Raw genomic sequence first — 24,374 nt, forward strand, 5'->3', positions numbered from 1 at the left:
AGGAGATCCGGGAAATTATAGACCGGTGAGTCTGACGTCGGTGCCGGGCAAGATGGTGGAGGCTATTATTAAGAATAAAATTGCAGAGCATATACAAAAACATGGACTGATGAGACAAAGTCAGCACGGATTTAGTGAAGGGAAGTCTTGCCTCACCAATCTAATGCATTTTTTTGAGGGGGTAAGCAAACATGTGGACAATGGGGAGCCGGTTGATATTGTATATCTGGATTTTCAGAAGGCGTTTGACAAAGTGCCGCACGAAAGACTCCTGAAGAAATTGCAGAGTCATGGAATCGGAGGTAGGGTATTATTATGGATTAAGAACTGGTTGAAAGATAGGAAGCAGAGAGTAGGATTGCGTGGACAGTATTCTCAGTGGAGGAGGGTAGTTAGTGGGGTCCCGCAGGGGTCTGTGCTGGGTCCGTTGCTTTTTAATGTATTTATAAATGACCTAGAGATGGGAATAACTAGTGAGGTAATTAAATTCGCCGATGACACAAAATTATTCAGGGTCGTCAAGTCGCAGGAGGAATGTGAACGATTACAGGAGGACCTTGCGAGACTGGGAGATTGGGCGTGCAAGTGGCAGATGAAGTTCAATGTTGACAAGTGCAAAGTGATGCATGTGGGTAAGAGGAACCCGAATTATAGCTACGTCTTGCAAGGTTCCGCGTTAGGAGTTACGGATCAAGAAAGGGATCTGGGTGTCGTCGTCGATGATACGCTGAAACCTTCTGCTCAGTGTGCTGCTGCGGCTAGGAAAGCGAATAGAATGTTGGGTGTTATTAGGAAGGGTATGGAGTCCAGGTGTGCGGATGTTATAATGCCGTTGTATCGCTCCATGGTGCGACCGCACCTGGAGTATTGTGTTCAGTACTGGTCTCCGTATCTCAAAAAAGATATAGTAGAATTGGAAAAGGTACAGCGAAGGGCGACGAAAATGATAGTGGGGATGGGACGACTTTCCTATGAAGAGAGGCTGAGAAGGCTAGGGCTTTTTAGCTTGGAGAAGAGACGGCTGAGGGGAGATATGATAGAAGTGTATAAAATAATGAGTGGCATGGATCGGGTGGATGTGAAGCGACTGTTCACGCTATCCAAAAATACTAGGACTAGAGGGCATGAGTTGAAGCTACAGTGTGGTAAATTTAAAACGAATCGGAGAAAATTTTTCTTCACCCAACGTGTAATTAGACTCTGGAATTCGTTGCCGGAGAACGTGGTACGGGCGGTTAGCTTGACGGAGTTTAAAAAGGGGTTAGATAGATTCCTAAAGGACAAGTCCATAGACCGCTATTAAATGGACTTGGAAAAATTCCGCATTTTTAGGTATAACTTGTCTGGAATGTTTTTACGTTTGGGGAGCGTGCCAGGTGCCCTTGACCTGGATTGGCCACTGTCGGTGACAGGATGCTGGGCTAGATGGACCTTTGGTCTTTCCCAGTATGGCACTACTTATGTACTTATGTACTTATTGCTCTTCCCAAGCTGCTTTCTCCACCCACCATCTTACCTTCGCCTTCATCTCTCATGGGACACAGAATTCTCTTACTTAGGGCCCTCACTCTGGAACTCTCTCTCCCTCTGGCCATTTAACAAAAAACGTTCTTAAGTGCTCCTTGGACAAAGGGACTCTATTAAGCAATTTTTCTCTTTCGCACTCTCCTCTTCTTACCCTCCTTTACTTTGTTGCACTGGTTGTGCTTAATGTGGTATAACTAGTGCTAATAAAGTGTGACACTGTATGAAACCATTACATATCATTGACCAAATCTAAAAGCGCTGCGTACATCTTGTAGCGCTATAGAAGTGATAAGTAGTAGTAGAAAGGATGGATTTTACTGTATGGGCACCTACCATGAACCTCCATTTACTTCTTTACGGAACCCCTCCCCCCCCCCCCCCCCCCCAAATATTATCCCATTCATTCTTTCCATGTCAAACATCAGAAACTTTGGGCTTTTCTCCTCATATTTTACCTCTCCATTTCCATTACAGGGAAAACAGCCAAACACTATCTTATCCACTGGTACCTCAAAATCATTTTATCTCAAAATCATTTAGTTTATCGTATTTTACTATAGCATCAATTCTTGCTGAAGCAAATCAAAACAGTTTACATTGGGTAATAATCAAAAAATATTTTTTTAAAAATCCTAAATGAACTCCATTAAAATATAGGAAAGAAAACAACTTTCATACAAGGTGCACATCACCTAAAATTCGTTCATTAATCTTCATATAATCAAAAGTACATTGTCTAACCAAAAACAAACTTTCAGCAAGTTGCAAGTCATCAATTCAGGAATGAAAGGCAAAAAATATTGTTGCATCAGTCTGTGTTAAATGAAAGTCAAAACAAATAAGTTTTTAGCAAGGCCCAGAAGGAAGGGTATGATTTTTCCAAATGAATTTGCTGTGGTAGTGACTTTCACAACACAGGGGCGAGGAAGTAGAAAGCTGAATTTCATGTGGACTCCCAGCTAGCTCTCGAAGGGGAAGGGAGTATCAATCTATTAACGGTAAGTGATCTGAGAGTACAGACCAGGGTGTAAGGAATAATTACTGCGGCTAAGTAATTTGGTATCCCGTTATAGAATGCCTTATATGACAGGGTCAAGATTTTGAATTTAATCCTAAACTCTATCGGGACCCAGTGAAGTCTCATCAGGAGAGGAGTAGCCCTGTCATATTTTGAATCTCTGCAGAGGATACGTTCTGTAGTATTTTCGATTGTTTGTAATCGCTTCAGGTTGTATTTTGTGATGCCAGCATAGACTACATTACAGTAGTTATATCTGGATGTAATGTACGCATACGAGAGAATACAGAAAATCAAAATCTATCGTGTTTCTAATGGCACAGAGTTGTCTTAGAAAATAACAGCTTTTTTTTTTTTTAATACTACATCCGAAATCTGTGGACTGGAAGATAGAGAGGAGTCAAAAATACCAACAAGAGATTTAAACATGGAAACTGGTGTGATCTGCATATCAAACAAAACAGGATTTAAGAGGGTATGGGAAGGGAGCCTGTAATCCAACATGAAGTATTTTGTTTCTGTATTTAGGACTAGGTGGCGCTTCGCAAGCCAATTTGCTACCTCCTGACAGGGGCGTATCTGGACTCCGGCGGTAGGGGGGGCCAGAGCCAGAGGGAGGGGGCACATTTTAGCCCCCCCCCCCCCCGCCGCCACCAACCCCCCCCCCCCCCGCCATTGTCAGAGCCCCCACCGCCACCAATGACTCTCTCCACCCCCCTCCCGCCGCCAACCCTCCCCCGCTGCCGTTGCTTACCTTTGCTGGCGGGGGCCCCCAACCCACGCCAACCGAGGTCCGCTTCCACCTGCCGCTGCCTTAAAAACTACTTCAGCCGGCGGGGGACCCCAAACCCCCGCCAGCCGCCCCGAGGTGTTTAAAATTCATCTTCGGCCTCCGTGGCCGTGCTGCTGTTGATAGGAGCTGTTGAATCCACTTCGGAGTCTGACGTCGCAGCACGTACAGCGTACAACGACATCAGACTCCGAAGTGGATTCAACAGCTCCTATCAACAGCAGCACGGCCACGGAGGCCGAAGATGAATTTTAAACACCTTGGGGCGGCTGGCGGGGGTTTGGGGTCCCCCGCCGGCTGAAGAAGTAGTTTTTAAGGCAGCGACAGGTGGAAGCGGACCTCGGCTGGCAGGGGTTGGGGTCCCCCGCCAGCAAAGTAAGCAACGGAGGGTTGATGGCGGTAGGAGGGTCCAGGCCAAAATCTGCGGGGGCCCAGGCCCCTGAGGCCCCACGCAGATACGCCCCTGCCTCCTGAATACAAGTGTGTATTGTGGTAAGATCAATCTGAAAAGGAACTGTGTAATGAACAAGAAATCATCCGCATAGGAGTAAGAACTAGGGCAGTTCATTTAACGTGTTTTAATTAAAACTAACTTGCGTTAACTTTAAAGCATTAATCACATCATGCTGCTCACTCCTACTGCTGCCCCTTCCCTCCTGCAGCCTGTTTTCTCCTACCCGCCACCAAACAACGGCAGCCTTTTCTCTCTTGCCACCCCTCTCTGGCATCTCATCCCGCCGCCACCCTCCAAACTTGCCTTGTACACACGGCGGCATTAAGAACACGTTGCTCCACTCCTCTGTAACCGGAGCCCTCCCTCTCTAGTGTCCGAGACCTCTAATGAAACTTATTTCCTGCTGCAGGAGTCAAATGCTATAGAGGGAAGGCTCAGGTTACAGAAAGAAGTGGAGCAGCATGTGCTTAATGCCTCCATGTTTACAAGGCAAGTTCAGAGGGCAGCACAGAGTGGGGAATGAAATGCCAGAGAACGCAGGGTGGCTGGACAAAAAAAGTTGTAGGAGTACCCGTTGAGGGGAAATGACGATGGTGCCCACAGAGAGGAAGGGAAGAGGAGAGAAGAGAGATGGTGCCCACAGAGAGGAAGGGAAGAGAGATGGTGCCCACAGAGAGGAAGGGAAGAGAGATGGTGCCCACAGAGAGGAAGGGAAGAGAGATGGAGGATATGGTGCCCATAACAAAAGAAGAGAAAGCGAGAAGAGAGATGGTGCCCACTGAGGGGGGGTAGAGACCGGAGATGGTGCCCATGGAGGGGAGGGGATGATAGACTGAAGGAGAGAGGAGATGGTACCCGTGGATGAAGGGGAAAGGAAAGGATAGAAAGAAGACAGATATAAGGAGGAAGAAAAAGTTGAATGTGAAAGATGTTATAAGGGAAGAAGTGAAGAAGAGACGAGCGGAATTTTCAATTTTAATTAGATGCTGAGTTACATTTAATTAGTTTCAAAGAAGCAAACCCTAAATAAATTACAAATTACACCAGTCAAAAGGATCATTATATTCATCCACTATCCCTAGTACCTTAAGAAGTTTTAATTAAACAACTCTATAATATTAAGATGCAGACAGTAGTCCAGTAGCGAGAGGGGTGCTAGCCAGTCTTTTCCATTGAGTGTCACATGATCTTCCCCATTTGGTGAGATGTCACATGTGTGTGCTTGATGCAAAGAGCTCCTAGCACTCAGAGAATGTCTCCCTCACATCCTCCAAGTCTGCTACTCTAGCCTCAAGAGAACAGACTCGGAGAGGTACATAGAGGAGGCCTACAGGGGTGCTGTAGAGAAGTTCCACCTCCAATCTGGAAGCCCCTGTGCTGCCTTGGAGGAGGGAGGCCTTCGAAAAGGATAGAATCACCCTGGTGAGGCTAGAAGTAATCCTGTAGACAGGACTATCACACCAGGGAATGCAATATCGTCTCGCACCGAGGATGTGTCTCCAGGAGCTAGTGTCTAGGTGCGAAGGGTTAGGATAGCTGTTGTAGTTGGTGATTTGATTATTAGGCATGTAGATAGATGGGTGGCTGGTGGACGTGAAGATCGCCTGGTCATTTGCCTGCCTGGTGTGAAGGTGGAGGACCTCACACGTCACCTAGATAGGATTTTAGACAGTGCTGAGGAGGAGCCAGCTGTCTTGGTACGTGGGTACCAATGAAATAGGAAAATGTGGGAGAGAGGTTCTGGAATCCAAATTTAGGCTCTTAGGGTAGAAAGCTCAAATCCAAAACCTCTAGGGTAGCATTTTCTGAAAGGTATATTAAAAGCAGGAAGCCGGCAAAAGAATCGGTTGGACCGGATCGCAAGTAAAAGGTGCGATCAGGGAAGAGAAAGCCGTAGCGGAGAGATTAAATGAATTCCTTGCTTCGGTCTTCACCGAGGAAGATTTGGGTGGGATACCGGGGCCAGAAATGGTACTCAAAACTGACGAGTCGGAGAAACAATGAATTCTCTGTAAACGTGGAGGACGTAATGGGGCACTTCTACAAACTGAAGAGTAGCAAATCTCCTGGACCGGATGGTATTCATCCCAGAGTACTGATAGAACTGAAAAATGAACTTGCGGAGCTACTGTTAGTAAAAAGTAATTTATCCTTAAAATCGAGCATGGTACCGGAAGATTGGAGAGTGACCAATGTAACGCCGATTTTTTAAAAAGCTTCCAAAGGAGATCCGGGAAATTATAGACCGGTGAGTCTGACGTCGGTGCCGGGCAAAATGGTAGAGACTATTATAGCAAAATGGTAGAGACTATTATAAAGAACAAAATTACAGAGCATATTCAAAAGCATGGATTAATGAGACAAAGTCAACATGGATTTAGTTAAGGGAAATGTTGCCTCACCAATCTATTACATTTCTTTGAAGGGGTGAACAAACATGTGGATAAAGGTGAGCCAGTTGATAATGTGTATCTGGATTTTTAAAAGGCATTTGACAAAGTACCTCATGAAAGACTCCAGAGGAAATTGGAGAGTCATGGGATAGGAGGTAGTGTTCTATTGTGGATTAAAAACTGGTTTAAGGATAGAAAACAGAGTAGGGTTAAATGGTCAGTATTCTCAATGGAGAAGAGTAGATAGTGGTGCTCCCCAGGGGTCTGTGCTGGGACCGCTGCTTTTTAACATATTTATAAATGATCTAGAGATGGGTGTAACTAGTGAGGTAATTACATTTGCTGATGAAACAAAGTTACTCAAAGTTGTTAAATTACAAGAGGACCTTACGAGATCAGGCATCTAAATGGAAGATGACGTTTAATGTGAGCAAGTGCAAAGTGATGCATGTACATAAGTATTGCCACACTGGGACAGACCAAAGAGGTCCATCAAGCCCAGTATCCTGTTTCCAACAGTGGCCAATCCAGGTCACAAATAACTGGCAAGGTCCCAGGAAAGCTCAATACGCTATGATGCTTATCCCAGAAATAAGCAGCGGATTTTCCCCAAGTCAATTAACAACGTTCTATGGACTTTTCCTTTAGGAAGCCATCCAGACCCTTTTAAAACCCCGTTAAGCTAACCGCCTTTACCACATCCTCTGGCAACGAATTCCAGAGTTTAATTACACGTTGAGTAAAGAAACATTTTTTCCGATTCGTATTAAATTTACTACTTTGTAGCTTCATCACATGCCCCTTAGTCCTAGTATTTTTGGAAAGAGTAAACAAACGATTCACGTCTACCTGTTCCATTCCACTCATTATTTTATAGACCTCTATCATATCTCCCCCTCAGCTGTCTCTTCTCCAAACTAAAAAGCCCTAGACGCTTCAGCCTTTCCTCATAGAGAAGTTGTCCCATCCCCTTTATCATTTTCGTCACCCTTCTCTGTGGGAGAGAGAAACCCAAACTAAAGCTACGTAATGCAGGCTCAAAGTTAGGAATCACCAAGAAAGGGATCTCGGTGTAGTTGTTAATGATACGTTGAAACCCTCTGCTCAGTGTGCTGCTGCGGCTAAGAAAGCAAATAGAATGTTAGGTATTATTAGCAAAGGAATGGAAAACACAAAAGTGAGGATGTTACAATGCCTTTGTATTGGTCCATGGTGCGACCACATCTTGAATATTGTGTTCAATTCTGGTTGCCGTATTTCTAAAAAAGATATAGAGAACTTAGAAAAGGTACAGAGAAGGGCAACGAAAATGTTAAAGGAGATGGGATGACTTCCCTATGAGGAAAGGCTGAAGCATCTAGGGCTCTTCAGCTCGGAGAAAAGACAGCTGAGGGGAGATATGATATAGATCTATAAAATAATGAGTGGAATGGAACGGGTAGATGTGAATCGTTTGTTTACCCTTTCCAAAAATACTAGGAGGCATGTGATGAAGCTGCAAAGTAGTAAACAAAATAAAATCAGAGAAAATTTTTCTTCACTCAACATGTAATTAAACTCTAGAATCCGTTACCAGAGAATGTGGTAAAGACAGTTAGCTTAGTTGGGTTTAAAGGAAAAGTCAATAGACCATTATTAAACTGACTTGGGGAACAGCCACTGCTTATTTCTGGGATAAGCAACATAAAACGTATTGAACTTTTTCGGGATCTTACCAGGTATTTGTGACCTGGATTGGCCACTGTTGGAAACAGGATGCTGGGCTTGATGGACCTTTGGTCTGTCCCAGTGTGGCAATACTTATGCACTTGTGACAGAAAAGAAATCGTGGGGAGAGAGGAGGCCCTGAAAATAGAGTTCAGAGCACAGACAGAGGAACAGAACCAGAGACTGGGAACAAGATGATTCGAAAAATAAAATCAACAGATAAAGGTAGATTTTATTTTCAGTTTAGTAACTAAAGTACAGTATGTCAGCTTTGAGAATTTACATCTGAAGTCTACATTTTGGACTATACAGATGAAAATGTGAGGGGGACCTTTTTTGTGTGATTAATCACACGATTAAAATTTTAGCTGCGGTTAATCGTTGGGTTAAACCTTTTGGTTGATGTACAGCCCTAGTAAGAATTTCAAAGGATTGAATGACCAAAGCCAGAGGGCTAACATTTAGACTGAACAGTAATAGTGATAGAACTGATTCCTGTGCTACCCCACACAGCAAAGGGTAAGATGAAGAGGTGGCGTGTATCTGAGAAACTGTAAAAGAACGGTCATTCAAAAAGGAACTGTACTTGTAATACCAAGCGACTTTATAGACGATGAAGGAGAAGACTAATCAATTAGGTCGAAGGCTGCCAACAGATCTAAAGATATTATTAGCGCAAACTGGCCCCATTCCAGATGCGAGTGGAGTTCGCTGAGAAGAGCTGTGATAGCTGTTTTCGTGCTATGACCCAGCCTAAAACCTGACTGGTGTAGGTGTAAGGCATTAATTGATTCCGTATGGAATTGCAACTGAAAGAGAACCACCGATTCCAGGACCTTAGCAGTAAATGGAAGGTTTGAGACTGGATGGTAGTTAGCTGGTTCAAGAGGGTCCAGAGATGCTTTCTTTAAAAGCGGTCTAATTTTGGGCTCTTTATAACGCTGCAGAAACAATGCCCTCTTGTAAACTGTTGGTTACTATAGATGAGAGGGGATGCTAAAACTAGTGATGGAGTTTTCAGCCAGTTAGAGGGAATAGGGTCTATTGAGCAACTAGTAGCATGCAAGTGAGAAAAACATTTCTGAAAAGATGCAAGAGAGGTAATGTCAAATGAATTCCAGGAAACCGATAAGGATTGCAAAGATACTTCTGGCAGCTGAACTGGAAAAGGAGGAAAGTTTGCCTAGAATTTGCTGATTTTGGAGTTTAAAAAGGACACCTTCCTTGGTGACCTTTTTTAACTACAAAATTTGCAAATTCTAGGAAGGTTTCCATCAGTGGGTGTTACTCAAATCCTGCTAGGTTCATGACATCATATATTTATTCCACATCGTAGCTCTATGATTATAGCTAACTGAGCTCTTGATTTGCAGTTTAGTTTTTTCCTACACTTTTGAGTCAAAGTTATTAAAACATGCAATAATTTCACAAAGTAGAAAATTTATCCAAAGGCTTAATACTCACCAGAGATGGATCAAGGTAGCTGTGAGCAGTTGACCAGGTTTGTGGGGTAATTAAGCTATACAATGGAAACTGCTGATGGGGACTGTATACTGGAGGTAAATAAAAGGATGTTGTATATCGCTGCTGTGTGTAAAGGTTCATGTCCAAAGGTCTGTATCCATTCTTTGGCAAAAATGTGTTTATAGCTATCGCTTTTGCTTTTATCCTTGCCTGTAATAAGAACAGTATACTTACGTTAGCACAGTTAACAGCATGATAGTAAAAAAAAAAAAAAGTTATGGTATTTCTGTACCTTAATAGGTTTTCCTTGAAAAGTTTTCACTTCTTCTCGAAGATATCTGTAAGCCTTTAAATTAAAATGTTTAAAAAATGGTCATTCACTATAAGAATGCTTAGCTACAGTAAAGAAAAATTCAAGTTTAGAATTGAGGGATTTCCTTTTGAAGATAATATCCTTTTTCTACAGATGAATTGCAGAACAGCAATTTATTCCTTTTTCACAGGATCCTGGGATCTCTGTTTCCCACATGCTAGAAAGTCATTTCTTGGAAAGCAAAGGTGCTTACCTTTAGCAGGTGCTCTCCGAGGACAGCAGGCCTTACATTTTCACAAGTGGGTAACACAGCACCACAATGCCTAGTCCGGAGCTTCTAACAAACTCAAAACACAGTGCTGTGGAATGCAAGACATGCTCCACTGTGCATGTGCGAGTGATTTCTCGCCCACCATGAGGGTGCATCTCCCCCAGTTAGATATTACAGCAAAAATAAAAATGTAAACAGGGGACAACTCTAAGGGGAGGTGGGTGGGTTTGTGAGAATATAAGGCCTGCTGACCTCCAACAAAACCTGCTACAGGAAAGTACCTTTGCTTTCTCTGAGGACAAGCAGGCTTATTTATTCTCACAAGTGGGGAATCCCTAGCATCCAGGCTCACTACAAATAAACACTGGACAACTGGGCCTCGCAATAGAGAGGACATAAATCAGATTAACCTTAAACTATATACAAACTGAGTGAGAGTGCAGCCTGGAACAGAATAAAAACGGGCTGGGGGGGAGGCGGTCAAGTTAGATTCTAGATACCAAACAGATTCTGCAACACTGTCTGTCCAAACTGACTATCGCATCAGGTATCCTACTCGAGATAATAATGAGATGTGAATGTGTGGAATGAAGACTACGTCACAGCCTTGCAAATTTCTTCAATGGAGGCTGACTGCAAGTGGGCCACCAATACAGCCATGGCTCTGACATTATTAGCCATGACATGACTCTCTAGATCAGTCCAGCCTGGGCATTAAGTGAAAGAAATGAAATCTGTCAGCCAATTAGAAATTGTGTGTTTCCCCGATGGCAACCCCCATCCTGTTGGGATCAAAAGAAATAAAAAGTTGGGCAGACTGTCTATGGGGCATTGTCCCCGCCATGTAATAGGCCAATGTTCACTTGCAGTCCAAAGTGTGCAAGGTGCTCTTGCCAGGATGGGCATGAGGTCGGGGAAAGAATGTTGGCAAGACAATCAACTGGTTCAGATGGAACACCAACACAACCTTTCGTAAGAACTTAGGGTGTATGCGGAGGACTACTCTGTTGTGATGAAACTTAGAAAAAGGTGCATCCACTACTAAGGCCTGAAGCTGACTCTATAAGCTGAAATAACTGCCACGAAGAAAATGACCTCCCAGGTCAAGTACTTCAGATGGCAGGAAGTCAGAGGCTCGAAAGAAGCATTCATCAGCTGGGTTAGAATGACACTGAAGTCCAATGACACAGGCAGAAGTCTGACAGGGGGCTTTGACAAAAGCAAACTTCTTATGAACCAAACAACTAGAGGCTGTCTAGAGACGGGTTTACTCTCTACACTGTGATACACACTAATTGCACCGAGATGAACCCTTATGGAGTTGGTCCTAACACCAGACTCAGAAAGGTACAGAAAGTATTCAAGCAGGATCTGTGTATGGCAGGAAATAGCATCTAGGGCCTTGCTCTCATGTCACATGGCAAACCTCTTAAATTTAAAAGAGTAACACTGCTTTGTGGAATCTTTCCTGGAAGCCAGCAAGACTCAGGAGACATCCTCTGACAGGCCCAAAGAAGCAAATTCTAGGCTCTCAAGACTGAAGACTGGGGGATGTAGAATAGATACCTCATTCTGCGTGATGAGGGTTGGAAAACACTTCAATCTCCATGGTTCTTTGGAGTATAACTCCAGAAGAGGGAACCAGATCTGCCATGGCCAGTAAGGTGCAATTAAGATCATGGTCCCGTGGTCTTGCTTGAGTTTCAGCAAAGTCTTCCCCACAAGAGGGATGGGAGGATACGCATACAGAAGACCAGTCCACCAATGCAGGAGGAAAGCATTTGATGCTAGTCTGTCATAAACCTGACGCCTTGAACAGAACTAAGGGACTTTGTGATTCAGGTGAGTGGCAAAGAGATCCAATGAGGGGGTGCCACATGCTCAGAAGATCTCGTGGGCAATGCCCATGCTGAGATAACACACGTGCATTTGCATAACCCTGATCAGTTTGTCGACCAGAGTGTTTTTGCCCACCAGATAAGTGGCTCGAAGGAAACACCACATCCGGACAGCCTCCTGACACAGTGTGTGATCCTGTGCCCCCCTGCTTGTTGGTGTAATACATTGCAGCCTGGTTGTCTGTATGAATGAGTACTATTTGGTGAGACAGCCGATCTCTGAAAGCCTTTAGAGAGTTTCAGATCACCCAGAGCTCCAGAAGGCTGATCGGAAGACCTACTTCCTGGACTGACCAGGCTCCTTGTACGTGAAGCCCATCCACATAAGCTCCCTAACCTAGAAGAGATGCATATGTTATCAGAACTTTGAGGCTGAGGAATTTGGAATGGGAGTCCCAGAGTCAAATTGGATTGAATGGTCCACCAAAATAGAGAATGAACAATGTTTGGGAACCCTTGGCTCACCACCACTGGGAGGCTAGGGTCCAGTGGGGTGATCTCATGTGAAGGAAAGTCACCAAATGTGGATGACTTGTGGCCCAGCAACCTCAACATCTGCCAAGCTGTGACCTGCTGAGAGGCTTGAACCTAAGAAGATAGGGCAGCTAGAGCATCTGCTCTTGGTTCTGGGAGGAAGGCTCAAACCTTCTTATCAAGCAGTGCACTAATGAACTCCAATCGTTGGATGGGGTGAAGATGGGACTTGGGGTAGGTTATAACAAACCCTAGTAGTTCTAACACCTGAATAGTCCTCTGAATGGACACCCAAGCACAGTCCTCCAACATGCTCCTCACATGCCAATCATCGAGATAAGTGAACACATGCACCCCCAGCTTGCGTAGCGATGCTGCGACTACTGCTAGGCATTTGGTAAAGACCCTGGGTGCTTATGTGAGGCTAAAAGGCGACATGTGGTACAGAAGTGGTGAATTCCCAGCAAAATTTGTTCAGGGTCCTTAGGTCTAGGATGGGATACATCCCCCAATGAGGAAGTACCTGGAATAGAATCCCTGTCCTTCTTCCCCTGGTGGAATGGGTTCAACCGCATGGGCCTTTAGAAGAGCAAAGTGCAAGTACCTGATCTTGCTGAGAGCTGAAGTAATGATTGTCTGGTGGGCAATTTGGAGGTTTCTGAAACCAATTCAGGGCGTATCTGAGACGGACTATTTGAAGAACCCACCAGTCGGAGGTTATAAAATTTCAGCCTCCCTCCGACCAGAAGGTCATCTGGTACGGACACTTTGACAGTGGCTATGCACTGCCGGAGGTCAGTCAAAAGCTCACCCCTTTCTTTTACTAGGGAGCAGTGTACCTACACCTCTGTGGGTAGTAGTCACCCTTACCTGACTTACCAAAATACCTCCTGGATGAGGAGGCAGATGCAGACGAAGTCCAGTGAGAGAGAGAAAAGGTGGTATCAGTATGCTTCTCGATTTGGTCAGCAGCCTCCTCAAGCTTCTCTCCAAAAAGGTTATTCCCCCCCCCCCCCCCCCCCCAGTGTGGGGCATCTGCCAACCTCTGCTGAACAGGAAGTTCCAAATCAGAAACATGCACCTATCAGAGTCTGCACATTGCTATTCTCTGAGCAGAGATCTTGAACACCACATCTAAAGTGTCGTAGGCACCCCTGGTCAAGAATTAACAGCACGCCTTCTGCTGCATGGCGAACTGGCATACCAACTCTACCTGCTCTGGAGGGAGAGATTCCACCAAGTCCAGCAACTTATGCACCAAGTCCCACAAGCAGACACTTGTAAAGAGCTGGTAAGACTGAATAAGGGACACAAATATTAAAGCCTGGAACAACTTCCTCCCAAAAGAGTCCAAGGTTATAGCTTCTCTGCCTAGGGGGTGCCAAGGCATAGTCCCTAGTACTCTTGGCCCTTTAGAGAGCAGATTCCACCACCACAGAATTGTGAGGCAACTGGGGCCTACTAAAGCCAGATATACTATAGATTCAGTACAGGGTGTCAATCTTCTTGGGCATAAAAGGGACTGACAGATCCCAGTTCCAATCGAGGACCTCCTTGAGTACCTCATGGAGGGAGAGTTACAGCCTCCCTAGGAGGAGACGTATAGTCCAGGACTTGTCCACTTCTAAAGGAAATGGAATGGCCACAGCCATTTCCTTTACAAAAGATGGAAAAGGAAGGCTCTTCGGAGACTTTCTCCTTTCAAGTGGAGCGGAGGGTTCAGAGGGGATGCCATAGGACTCATCCGAGGAAAAGTATCTTGGATCCGCCTCCGATTCCCATGAGCACTCCTTATCGGTATCAAACAAAACTTCTGCATAGGAGTGTCGAGACTGAGCCTGTCTTGACGTAGAGTAACCATGTTCCCAAGAGGGTCGTTGAGGAGACAGCTTCCCTGGAGTCAAGGCAGGAGCCTTCTCCATCGACGTCGAGCGGATACTAGCCTGGGTGGCAGTCGACAGCGGTACCGCATGAGACACCGGGGTAGGAGACCACACCACAGGTCGAGTGCGAAGCGGGGCCACAATGGGAGGTACGGCAGGCGCAAGCTCCCCCAATGGTACCAATGCACACCATTGCACAAGTCCATCCAGCACTTCAGGTAACAATGCCCGGATACGCTTATCGAAGGACGACATTGGGAAAAAAGCAGGGGTGCCAGCCCAGAGACAGGTTGTAGAATCGCTGGGGTTGAAACAGGAGCCGGGTCTTTGCTGCTTGGAGACTGGCACCTCTTGAATGGAGGGGGAGCAATCCTCCCAGTGCCGATGCTTCTCGGGTGCCAATTCCCTCGACGCTCTGGAGCTCCTGGAACCGTGCATCAAGGAGGTCCAGTGCCGATGCTTCTTAGCCTTTGCCTGAAGCTCTGTACTGAAACTCCTTGGTAACGAAGACAACGACATTGAATCCTCACGTCACCTTGGAGTAGAGTCCAATACTGCCCGGTCCTGTGGGCACTGACTAGCAGTCGTGTTGAGACAGGTGGAGACCCACTCAACGCACTACTGCTCCCTGAATCCATAGGTCTCGAAGCAGCCATACCTGGGACTGATACTCCCGATGCAGTCTTCAATGCCGATGCCAACACCACCGATCCCAATGTCAACGCAAGCGTTAATGACTTGGACCTGGCTCCAAAAATCTTTTCCCATTGAGCCTCTCTGGACACTTGTGTTCTCTTGTGCATACACAGAGAACATAGCAGGGCTATGGTCGGGCCCTAAGCACTGAAGACACCAAGAATGTGTGTCTGTGCCAGAGATGGTCCAACTGCACCAGGTACAGCGCTTAAAGCCACAGGGAACTTTAGAGGACACGGATGGAAAAAACTTCCACAGCAAAATCAAACGTCTCGATGGTGCTGGAAAAAGGGGAAAGTCACAGAGAAAAAAAAAGAGAGACATGGAACATCCCGACCAGAGTCAAGGCCTAAACATGGCCTACTGACCGGAAAATAATGGAAACTTAAAAAAGGGTAAAATTACTAAGAAATACATATAAAGGAAGAGGGAAAAAAGGGATCCGAAGACAAGAAGAAAAACAATCTTCCCCCAAAAAGTTGAAAGGCACTAAAAAAGCTCTTTGACCAGGCGTGTGGAGACACACTAGGAAAAAAATAAGCCTCTCCTCTCTGTGGTATATAAAGGAACTGCGGGAGACGTACCCTCACAGTGGGCAGGAAGACACTCATGCATGCATGGTGGAGCATGCCTCACGCTCCACAAAGCTCTGTTTTGAGCTTGTTAGAAGCTCCAGACCAGGCAACACGGCGCCACGTTTCCACTTGTGAAAATAAATAGGCCTGCTTGTCCTCGGAGAAAATTTAGCTCACTTCAGAAGCCAACAAGACCTGCTTCTGAAATTGAACCAAAGTAACATTTTAGTAATATTACTAAACACTCACGCAAAGCAATTCAACCATTTACTTTGTTAAAAAAAAAAAAAACTACAAATCACTGATTCAATTCAATTCCAAAGTATCTCTTAGTGTACCCTCAAAGCAATCAACTATAATGGTGGGAGGTAGTGTCCTTTGCCCAAAAATTCATTGTTTCCAAGATCCTTCCTTCCTTCCTTCCCAAGAGCATTTTCACTCCTGAAGAGGCCCACCACAACCCTTACAGGATCCCCCAGGCTTACCTTAACAATACTCTAGGGGTCTAGGTAGGAACACCCCACCAACTCACTTCTGCCCTTGCCAGCTCCAAAATGGAACCATGACTTCTAGCAGGAATCTCATGGTACTACAGCTAGAGTTCTGACCCTTGCTTTAATACCATGAGACAACTGTAGGAAGTCGTGTCTGCTATGTTGAGGCTGGAGCCAGCATGGGCAGGAGCAAGTGGGGATCACTCCTGCCCATCCTACCCTAGACAACCAGCACATTATAAGGTAGGATGGGGGGGAGGGGGCTTCTGAAGGTGTTGCATCACTGTTTCTGATATGTGGTGCTCCAGTATCTGCTGCTCTGAGGATTTATTGTACAGTGAGTGCTGTATTTCACACGATACCTGCATTTCTAATGATTTGAAGGCAGAAACACTGCTCCTGAAAGCTAGTCACAAATACATTAAAAGGCCAATTCAAAGGCTTTATTGACATTTCTATATACCATTTTTAAGTTCAATTTTGCACACCAAAATATTTTTAACCATAGTGAAACTGGAAGAGGTACAGAGAAGGACAAACAAAATGATTTAAGGGGATAGGATTCTCCTATGAGGAAAGGCTAAAGAGATTAGAGGCTCTAGAGCCTCTGGTCCCGCCCTTGCGGAAACAGGAAATGAGGCGGGACCAGAGGCAGAGCTGAGAAAGAAGGGAAGGCAGGCTGAAGCACCGAGCCTGCTCGCCTTTCACTGCTGCCGCCGGACCCCGAGGTAAGAACTTTTAAATTCTGGGAGGCACGCAAGAAGTAGAGAAGCAGGCAAAGGACTCCTCCCCTCGATTTGTACCTGAACATTCTCTGGCTGGCAGGCGATGGCTTCCCTTCCCTATCACTGTTCCGCCCTCTGACGTCATTACGTTTTGATGCGAGGGCGGGGCAATGAGTGGTAAAGCGAATGCTACATACCTGTAGAAGGTATTCTCCGAGGACAGCAGGCTGATTGTTCTCACTGATGGGGTGACGTCCACGGCACCCCCTCCAATCAGAATCTTCACTAGCAAAGACGTTTGCTAGTCCTCGCACGCCCATGCACACCGCGCATGCGCGGTCGTCTTCCCGCCCGAACCGGCTCGTGTTAGTCAGTCCCGTATGTAGCAAAAACAAAGACAAGGGAAGACACAACTCCAAAGGGGAGGCAGGCGGGTTTGTGAGAACAATCAGCCTGCTGTCCTTGGAGAATACCTTCTACAGGTATGTAGCATTCGCTTTCTCCGAGGACAAGCAGGCTGCTTGTTCTCACTGATGAGGTATCCCTAGCCCCCAGGCTCACTCAAAACAACAACCATGGTCAATTGGGCCTCGCAACGGCGAGGACATAACTGAGATTGACCTAACATCTTATTCAACTAACTGAGAGTGTAGCCTGGAACAGAATAAAAAATGGGCCAAGGGGGGTGGAGTTGGATTCAAACCCCAAACAGATTCTGAAGCACCGACTGCCCGAACCGACTGTCGCGTCGGGTATCCTGCTGCAGGCAGTAATGAGATGTGAATGTGTGGACAGATGACCACGTCGCAGCTTTGCAGATCTCTTCAATAGTGGCTGACTTCAAGTGGGCCACTGACGCTGCCATGGCTCTAACAATGTGAGCCGTGACATGACCCTCAAGAGCCTGCCCAGCCTGGGCGTAAGTGAAGGAAATGCAATCTGCTAGCCAATTGGATATGGTGCGTTTCCCCACAGCCACTCCCCTCCTGTTGGGATCAAAAGAAACAAACATTTGGGCGGACTGTCTGTTGGGCTGTGTCCGCTCCAGATAGAATGCCAATGCTCTTCTGCAGTCCAATGTGTGCAGCTGACATTCAGCAGGGCAGGAATGAGGACGGGGAAAGAATGTTGGCAAGACAACTGACTGGTTCAGATGGAACTCCGACACCACCTTCGGCAAGAACTTAGGATGAGTGCGGAGGACTACTCTATTATGATGAAATTTGGTATAAGGAGCATGAGCTACTAGGGCTTGAAGCTCACTGACTCTACGAGCTGAAGTTACTGCCACCAAGAAAATGACCTTCCAGGTCAAGTACTTCAGATGGCATGAATTCAGTGGCTCAAAAGGAGGTTTCATCAGCTGGGTGAGAACGACATTGAGATCCCATGACACTGTAGGAGGTTTGATGGGGGGCTTTGACAGAAGCAAACCTCTCATAAAGCGAACTAAAGGCTGTCCCGAGATCAGCTTACCTTCCACACAGTAATGGCATGCACTGATTGCGCTAAGGTGAACCCTTACAGAGTTGGTCTTGAGACCAGACTCAGACAAGTGCAGAAGGTAGTCAAGCAGGGTCTGTGTAGGACAAGAGCGAGGATCTAAGGCCTTGCTGTCACACCAGACAGCAAACCTCCTCCATAAAAAGAAGTAACTCCTCTTAGTGGAATCTTTCCTGGAAGCAAGCAAGACACGGGAGACACCCTCCGACAGACCAAAGAGGCAAAGTCTACGCTCTCAACATCCAGGCCGTGAGAGCCAGAGACTGGAGGTTGGGATGCAGAAGCGCCCCTTCGTTCTGGGTGATGAGGGTCGGAAAACACTCCAATCTCCACGGTTCTTCGGAGGACAACTCCAGAAGAAGAGGGAACCAGATCTGACGCGGCCAAAAAGGAGCAATCAGAATCATGGTGCCTTGGTCTTGCTTGAGTTTCAACAAAGTCTTCCCCACCAGAGGTATGGGAGGATAAGCATACAGCAGGCCTTCCCCCCAATCTAGGAGGAAGGCATCCGATGCCAGTCAGCCGTGGGCCTGAAGTCTGGAACAGAATTGAGGGACCTTGTGGCTGGCTCGAGATACGAAGAGATCTACCAAGGGGGTAGATCCGGCGCACTATTCTGGAGATGAGCGACCACTCGTGAGGTTGCATAATCCTGCTCAACCTGTCGGCCAGACTGTTGTTTACGCCTGCCAGATATGTGGCTTGGAGAAACATGCCGTAACGGCGAGCCCAGAGCCACATGCTGACGGCTTCCTGACACAGGGGGCGAGATCCGGTGCCCCCCTGCTTGTTGATGTAATACATGGCAACCTGGTTGTCTGTCTGAATTTGGATAATTTGGTGGGACAGCCGATCTCTGAAAGCCTTCAGAGCGTTCCAGACCGCTCGCAACTCCAGGAGATTGATCTGTAGACCTTGTTCCTGGAGGGACCAGCTTCCTTGGGTGTGAAGCCCATCGACATGAGCTCCCCAGCCCAGGAGAGACGCATCCGTAGTCAGCACTTTTTGCGGCTGAGGAATTTGGAAAGGGCGTCCCAGAGTCAAATTGGACCAAATCATCCACCAGTGCAAAACACGACCGTCCCGAGCGCGGACAAAAGAAGACTGACGAACACGAGCCGGTTCGGGCGGAAAGACGACCGCACATGCGCGGTGCGCATCGGCGCGCGAGAACTAGCAAACGTCTTTGCTAGTGAAGATTCCGATTGGAGGGGGTGCCGTGGACGTCACCCCATCAGTGAGAACAAGCAGCCTGCTTGTCCTCGGAGAATGGATGTTACGAACCCAGGCATCCAGACGTAGAAAGTTGGAGGTGCAAATTATTATATAGGATATTTTTTCACTCAGTGTATAGTTAATTTTTTGGAACTCATTGTCGGAGCAAGCAATTAATGTATCTGAGTTTTAAAAAAGGTTTGGACAAATTCCTGAAGGAAAGGTCCATAACTTTATTTATTTCTGCATTTGTATCCCACATTTTCCAACCTAGTGGTAAGTTCAATATAGCTTACAATTAATTTTGGTAGACAAATAAGTTGAGAGGGTCATCACGAGCCTGGCTCCAATTTTGTCTGTGATCGTGTGATGTGGTGTGGAGGCCAGGATCTCCACAGCTATGTGATTTCACTGGAAAGCAATTTCCTGAAGAGATAAGCTTTCAATTGTTTTTGGAATGCTACATAGTTGTTCATTCCTTTTAAATCTTTTGGTAAAGAGTTCCAGGTTATGGTGCATATATATCAAACTAGTTGTGAATGTAGATTTCTCTCTTAGGCCTTGATATTTGCAATAGTGAAAAGTTTGATAGGATCTTGCATTCTTCTTTGTGTTGCGTGATGGTAGATCAAACCAATCATATACTCTGAAGCAAAGCCAAAGATTATTCTGTGAACCAGGGTTCATATCTTGAAGGATGTGTGTGTTTTGATGGTAACCAGTGTAATTTCTGGAGTAGTGGACTCGCTCTTTTGAATTGTTTTTTCCCCCGAATATAAGTCTAGCTGATGTTTTATGCTGTTTGTAGTCGCTTTAATATTTGTTCCTTGCATCCTGTGTAGATTCCATTGCAGTAGTCTACATGGGAGAGGACCGTGGTTGGGACAAGTGTGCGAAATACTTCACTGGGAAAATAGGTCTTTTTATACTCTTGAGTTTCCACATAGTGTGGAACACTTTCTTGGTGGTGTTTGTAACCTGATCATTGAAGCATAGATTGCGGTCAGATAACTCTTAGAATTTTAAGTTTGTCTACTACTGGGATGGGTGTTCCCAAGGCGCTGATGTTTGTGAAGTGTTCAATATTGTGTGTGATGTTAGTATTAGGCAATGTGTTTTTTTCCTCTTCAGTTTTCATTTCAAAGTTGAGACCCAGGATTCCATGATGTTTATATGCTGTCTGAGATTTTGGAGCTTATTTCTGATATATTCTTCTTGAGAGGGATGAATATAGTCACATCATTGGCATATATAAAAGGGTTGTACCCTTGTCTAGAAAGTGATCTGGCTAGGGGTACCATCATTAGACTGAATAATATCAGTGAGAGTGATGAGCCCTGGAGAACCTCGCAGTCAGCTTTCCATGGGGCCGAGATTGTGCAGTTCATCTTTACTTGGTAGGACGAGGTAGGATCAGGCTCTTAGGTAGAAAGCTCAAATTCAGAAACTCTAGGGTAGCATTTTCTGAAGTGCTACCCATTCCACACGCAGGGCACCAAGAAAGAGGCAGAGCTCTGAAATCTCAATGCGTGGATGAGACGATGGTGCAGGGAGGACGGTTTTAGATTTGTTAGGAACTGGGCAACATTCTGAGGAAGGGGGAGCCTATTCCGAAAAATGGGCTCCACCTTAACCAAGGTGGAACCAGGCTGCTGGCATCGGCAATTAAAAAAGAAGATAGAGGAGCTTTTAAACTAGAAACTGAGGGAAGGCCGTCAAAAGCAGATGGTTCGGAATAAGATATCTTTTCAAGATATCACCAAAACAGGGAAGATAAGGTATCCCGATAGTGAGGTTGCAAAAGAGACCATAGTAGATCAGGTGTCCTTAAATAAAAATCAGACAAAATACTGCAAATTAATACTGTCAAGTACTGAGAATGATGTAAATAGGAACAACAAACTTAAAATGGGAGAGTTAGAATATATTGCACTAAATGAAAAAGTAGATGTAATAGGCATCTCTGAGACCTGGTGAAAGGTGGATAACCAGTGGGACATTGACATACCGGGGTACAAATTATATCGTAGTGATAGGGTGGATCAAGTAGGTGGAGGGGTAGCACTGTATGTTAAAGAGGTCCATGAATCAAATAGATTGAAAATTCTGCAGGAAACAAAACAGATGATCTTGGAATTCCTATGGATTGAAATTCCATGTGTAAAGGGGAAAAAATAGTGATAGGAGTGTACTAACGTTCACCTGGCCAGGATGAACAGACGGATGTAGAAAAGTTATCAGAAATTAGGGAGGCTAACAAACTGGGCAACACAATAATAATGGGCGATTTCAATTAGCCCGATACTGACTGGGTAAATGTAACATCAGGGTATGCTAGAGAGGTAAAATTCTTTGATGAAGTCACGGACTGCTTTATGGAGCAGCTGGTACAGGAGCCGTCAAGAGAAGGAAAACTTCTAGACCTAGTCCTTCGTACAGTGAATGATCTGATGCAGGAGGTAATGGTGATAGGGCCGCTTGATAACAGTGATCATAATATGATCAGATTTGTTATTAGCTTTGGAGTAAGTATACACAGGAAATCCAATACGTTAGCATTTCACTTTCAAAAAGGAGACTATGATAAAATGAGAAGAACGGTGGGAAAAAAAAAAACAAAAACAAAGAGCAGCATTTGTGATGGTCAAAACTTTATATCAGGTGTGGATGCTATTCAAAAATACCATCCTGGAAGCCCAGGCCAAATATATAACACGTATTAAAAAAGAAGGGAGGAAGCCCAAACTATAGAATAGTCCACTGCTAAATGTTTTTACCGTAACTATATGTTATTATATAATGTATTATATATTTATAAACATGGCAGGTTTTTATAAGTTCTTTTTTACTACTACTACTTGACATTTCTATAGCGCTACTAGGGTTACGCAGCGCTGTACAATTTAACAAAAAAAGGGGGGGCAGTCCCTGCTCAAAGGAGCTTACAATCTAAAGGACGAAATGACAAGCTGGGGTAGTCTAGATTTCTTGAATAGTGGTTAGGTGCCGAAGGCGACATTGAAGAGATGGGCTTTTAGCAGGGATTTGAAGATGGGCAGGGAAGGGGCCTGGCGTATGGGCTCAGGGAGATTATTCCAAGCATGGGGTGAGGCGAGGCAGAAAGGGCAGAGTCTGGAGTTGGCGGTGGTGGAGAAGGGTACTGAAAGGAGGGATTTGCCTTGAGAGCGGAGGTTACTGGTAGGAACATAAGGGGAGATGAGGGTAGAGAGGTAGGGAGGGGCTGCAGATCGAGTGCATTTGTAGATTAGGAGGAGAAGCTTGAACTGTATGCGGTACCTGATCGGAAGCTAGTGAAGTGTTTTGATGAGAGGGGAGATGTGAGTATATCGGTCCAGGCGGAAGATAAGACGTGCAGCAGAGTTCTGAACTGACTGAAGGGGGGATAGGTGGCAAAGTGGGAGGCCAGTGAGGAGTAGGTTGCAGTAGTCGAGGCGAGAGGTAATGAGAGAGTGGATGAGAGTACGGGTGGTGTGCTGAGAGAGGAAAGGGCGAATTTTGCTAATGTTGTAAAGGAAGAAGCAACAGGTCTTGGCTATCTGATGGATATGCGCAGAGAAGGAGAGGGAGGAGTCGAAGATGACACCAAGGTTGCGGGCAGATGAGACGGGGACGATGAGGGTGTTGTCAACTGAGATAGAGAGTGGAGGGAGAGGAGAAGAGGGTTTGGGTGGGAAGACAATAAGTTCGGTCTTGGCCATGTTCAGCTTCAGGTGGCGGTTGGACATCCAGGCAGCAGTGTCGGACAAGCAGGCCGATACTTTGGCCTGGGTTTCCGCAGTGATGTCAGGTGTGGAGAGGTAAAGCTGGATGTCATCAGCATAAAGATGGTACTGGAAACCATGAGATGAGATCAGCGAACCCAGGGAAGAGGTGTAGATTGAAAAAAGAAGGGGTCCAAGTACAGATCCTTGAGGAACTCCAACAGAGAGCAGGATGGGAGTGGAGGAAGAGCCATGAGAGTGTACTCTGAAGGTGCGGTGGGAGAGATAAGAGGAGAACCAGGAGAGGACAGAGCCCTGGAACCCAAAAGAGGACAGTGTGGCGAGAAGTAAGTTGTGATTGAGAGTGTCAAAAGCGGCAGATAGGTCGAGGAGGATGAGGATGGAGTAGTGACCTTTGGATTTGGCAAGGAACAGGTCATTGCAGACCTTAGATAGTGCCGTTTCTGTCGAGTGTAGGGGGTGAAAGCCGGATTGAAGCGGATCGAGGATGGCATGAGAGGAGAGAAAATCGAGGCAGCGGCTATGAACGCATCGTGGGAGGCTCTGAGCGCCGGATGGGCGTCGGATCGGCATCCGACCGTGACCTCCCCATCGGTCTCAGCTGGGCTGGCCTAAGCAGCCTGCGGGAACGTCACAGGAACGTCGCTGGCCGGATCGGGCAGTAAGGCCGAGCGGTAGGACCCGTTCGGGCTGGGGAGCGGAGAGGTGAGAGGCAGGCGGTGCGGGAGGTCATGAGCAGCGGAGGCGAGGCGAATGACGAAAGGCTGTGCGCCGCGAGACCGCGCGTCCACATGGCAGCCGTTCGTCCCTCGCCTCCGCTGCCTGCTAACCAGAGCAGAGTGGGCCAGGAGACTGAGGTGGAGCGAGGCAGCGGGTGATTGGCGAGGTGGGGGCGAGGCAGCGAGTCATCGGCGCCTGGGAGTGCTGCTACTCGATTGCAGCTCTGTCCCTTTGGCGTGGGGAGCCAGGAGACCTGGGGCAGCTGACCCACAGGCCCTGATGGTGATCCTTCTGAGAGGAGCTTGGGGAGCCAGGTGACCTAGGCAGCTAATCCCTAGGCCCTGGTGTTGATCCTCTCCCTCAGACCCATTCTCTTGCCTTCGTGATCCCTGCCAGCTCTGATCCTTGCCTTGCCCTGCCGCCAGCTTGCTCTGGTCCTTCGGCTCTGGCCTGTTCCAGTCCGCTGCGCTGCTCTCTGCTCTCCTCTGCTTCTGCTCCTCTCAATCCGTCT

General features: G+C 46.3%; 1 protein-coding gene across 1 annotated transcript in view; it reads right to left on the minus strand.

Annotated features, from left to right (window-relative positions):
- The window catches only part of LOC115467117 (la-related protein 4B-like), a 361,916-nt gene that overhangs the window by 148,440 nt on the left and 189,102 nt on the right, over positions 1-24,374 (minus strand). Inside the window, exons 9-10 of the mRNA XM_030198824.1 lie at positions 9,646-9,699; positions 9,354-9,563 (exon numbers count right to left, since the gene is read on the minus strand). Of these exons, the coding sequence (XP_030054684.1) occupies positions 9,354-9,563; positions 9,646-9,699 (264 nt within the window). The remainder of the gene's footprint in view (positions 1-9,353; positions 9,564-9,645; positions 9,700-24,374) is intronic.

The sequence above is a fragment of the Microcaecilia unicolor genome, chromosome 1, assembly GCF_901765095.1.
Source record: "Microcaecilia unicolor chromosome 1, aMicUni1.1, whole genome shotgun sequence".
NCBI lineage: Eukaryota > Metazoa > Chordata > Amphibia > Gymnophiona > Siphonopidae > Microcaecilia > Microcaecilia unicolor.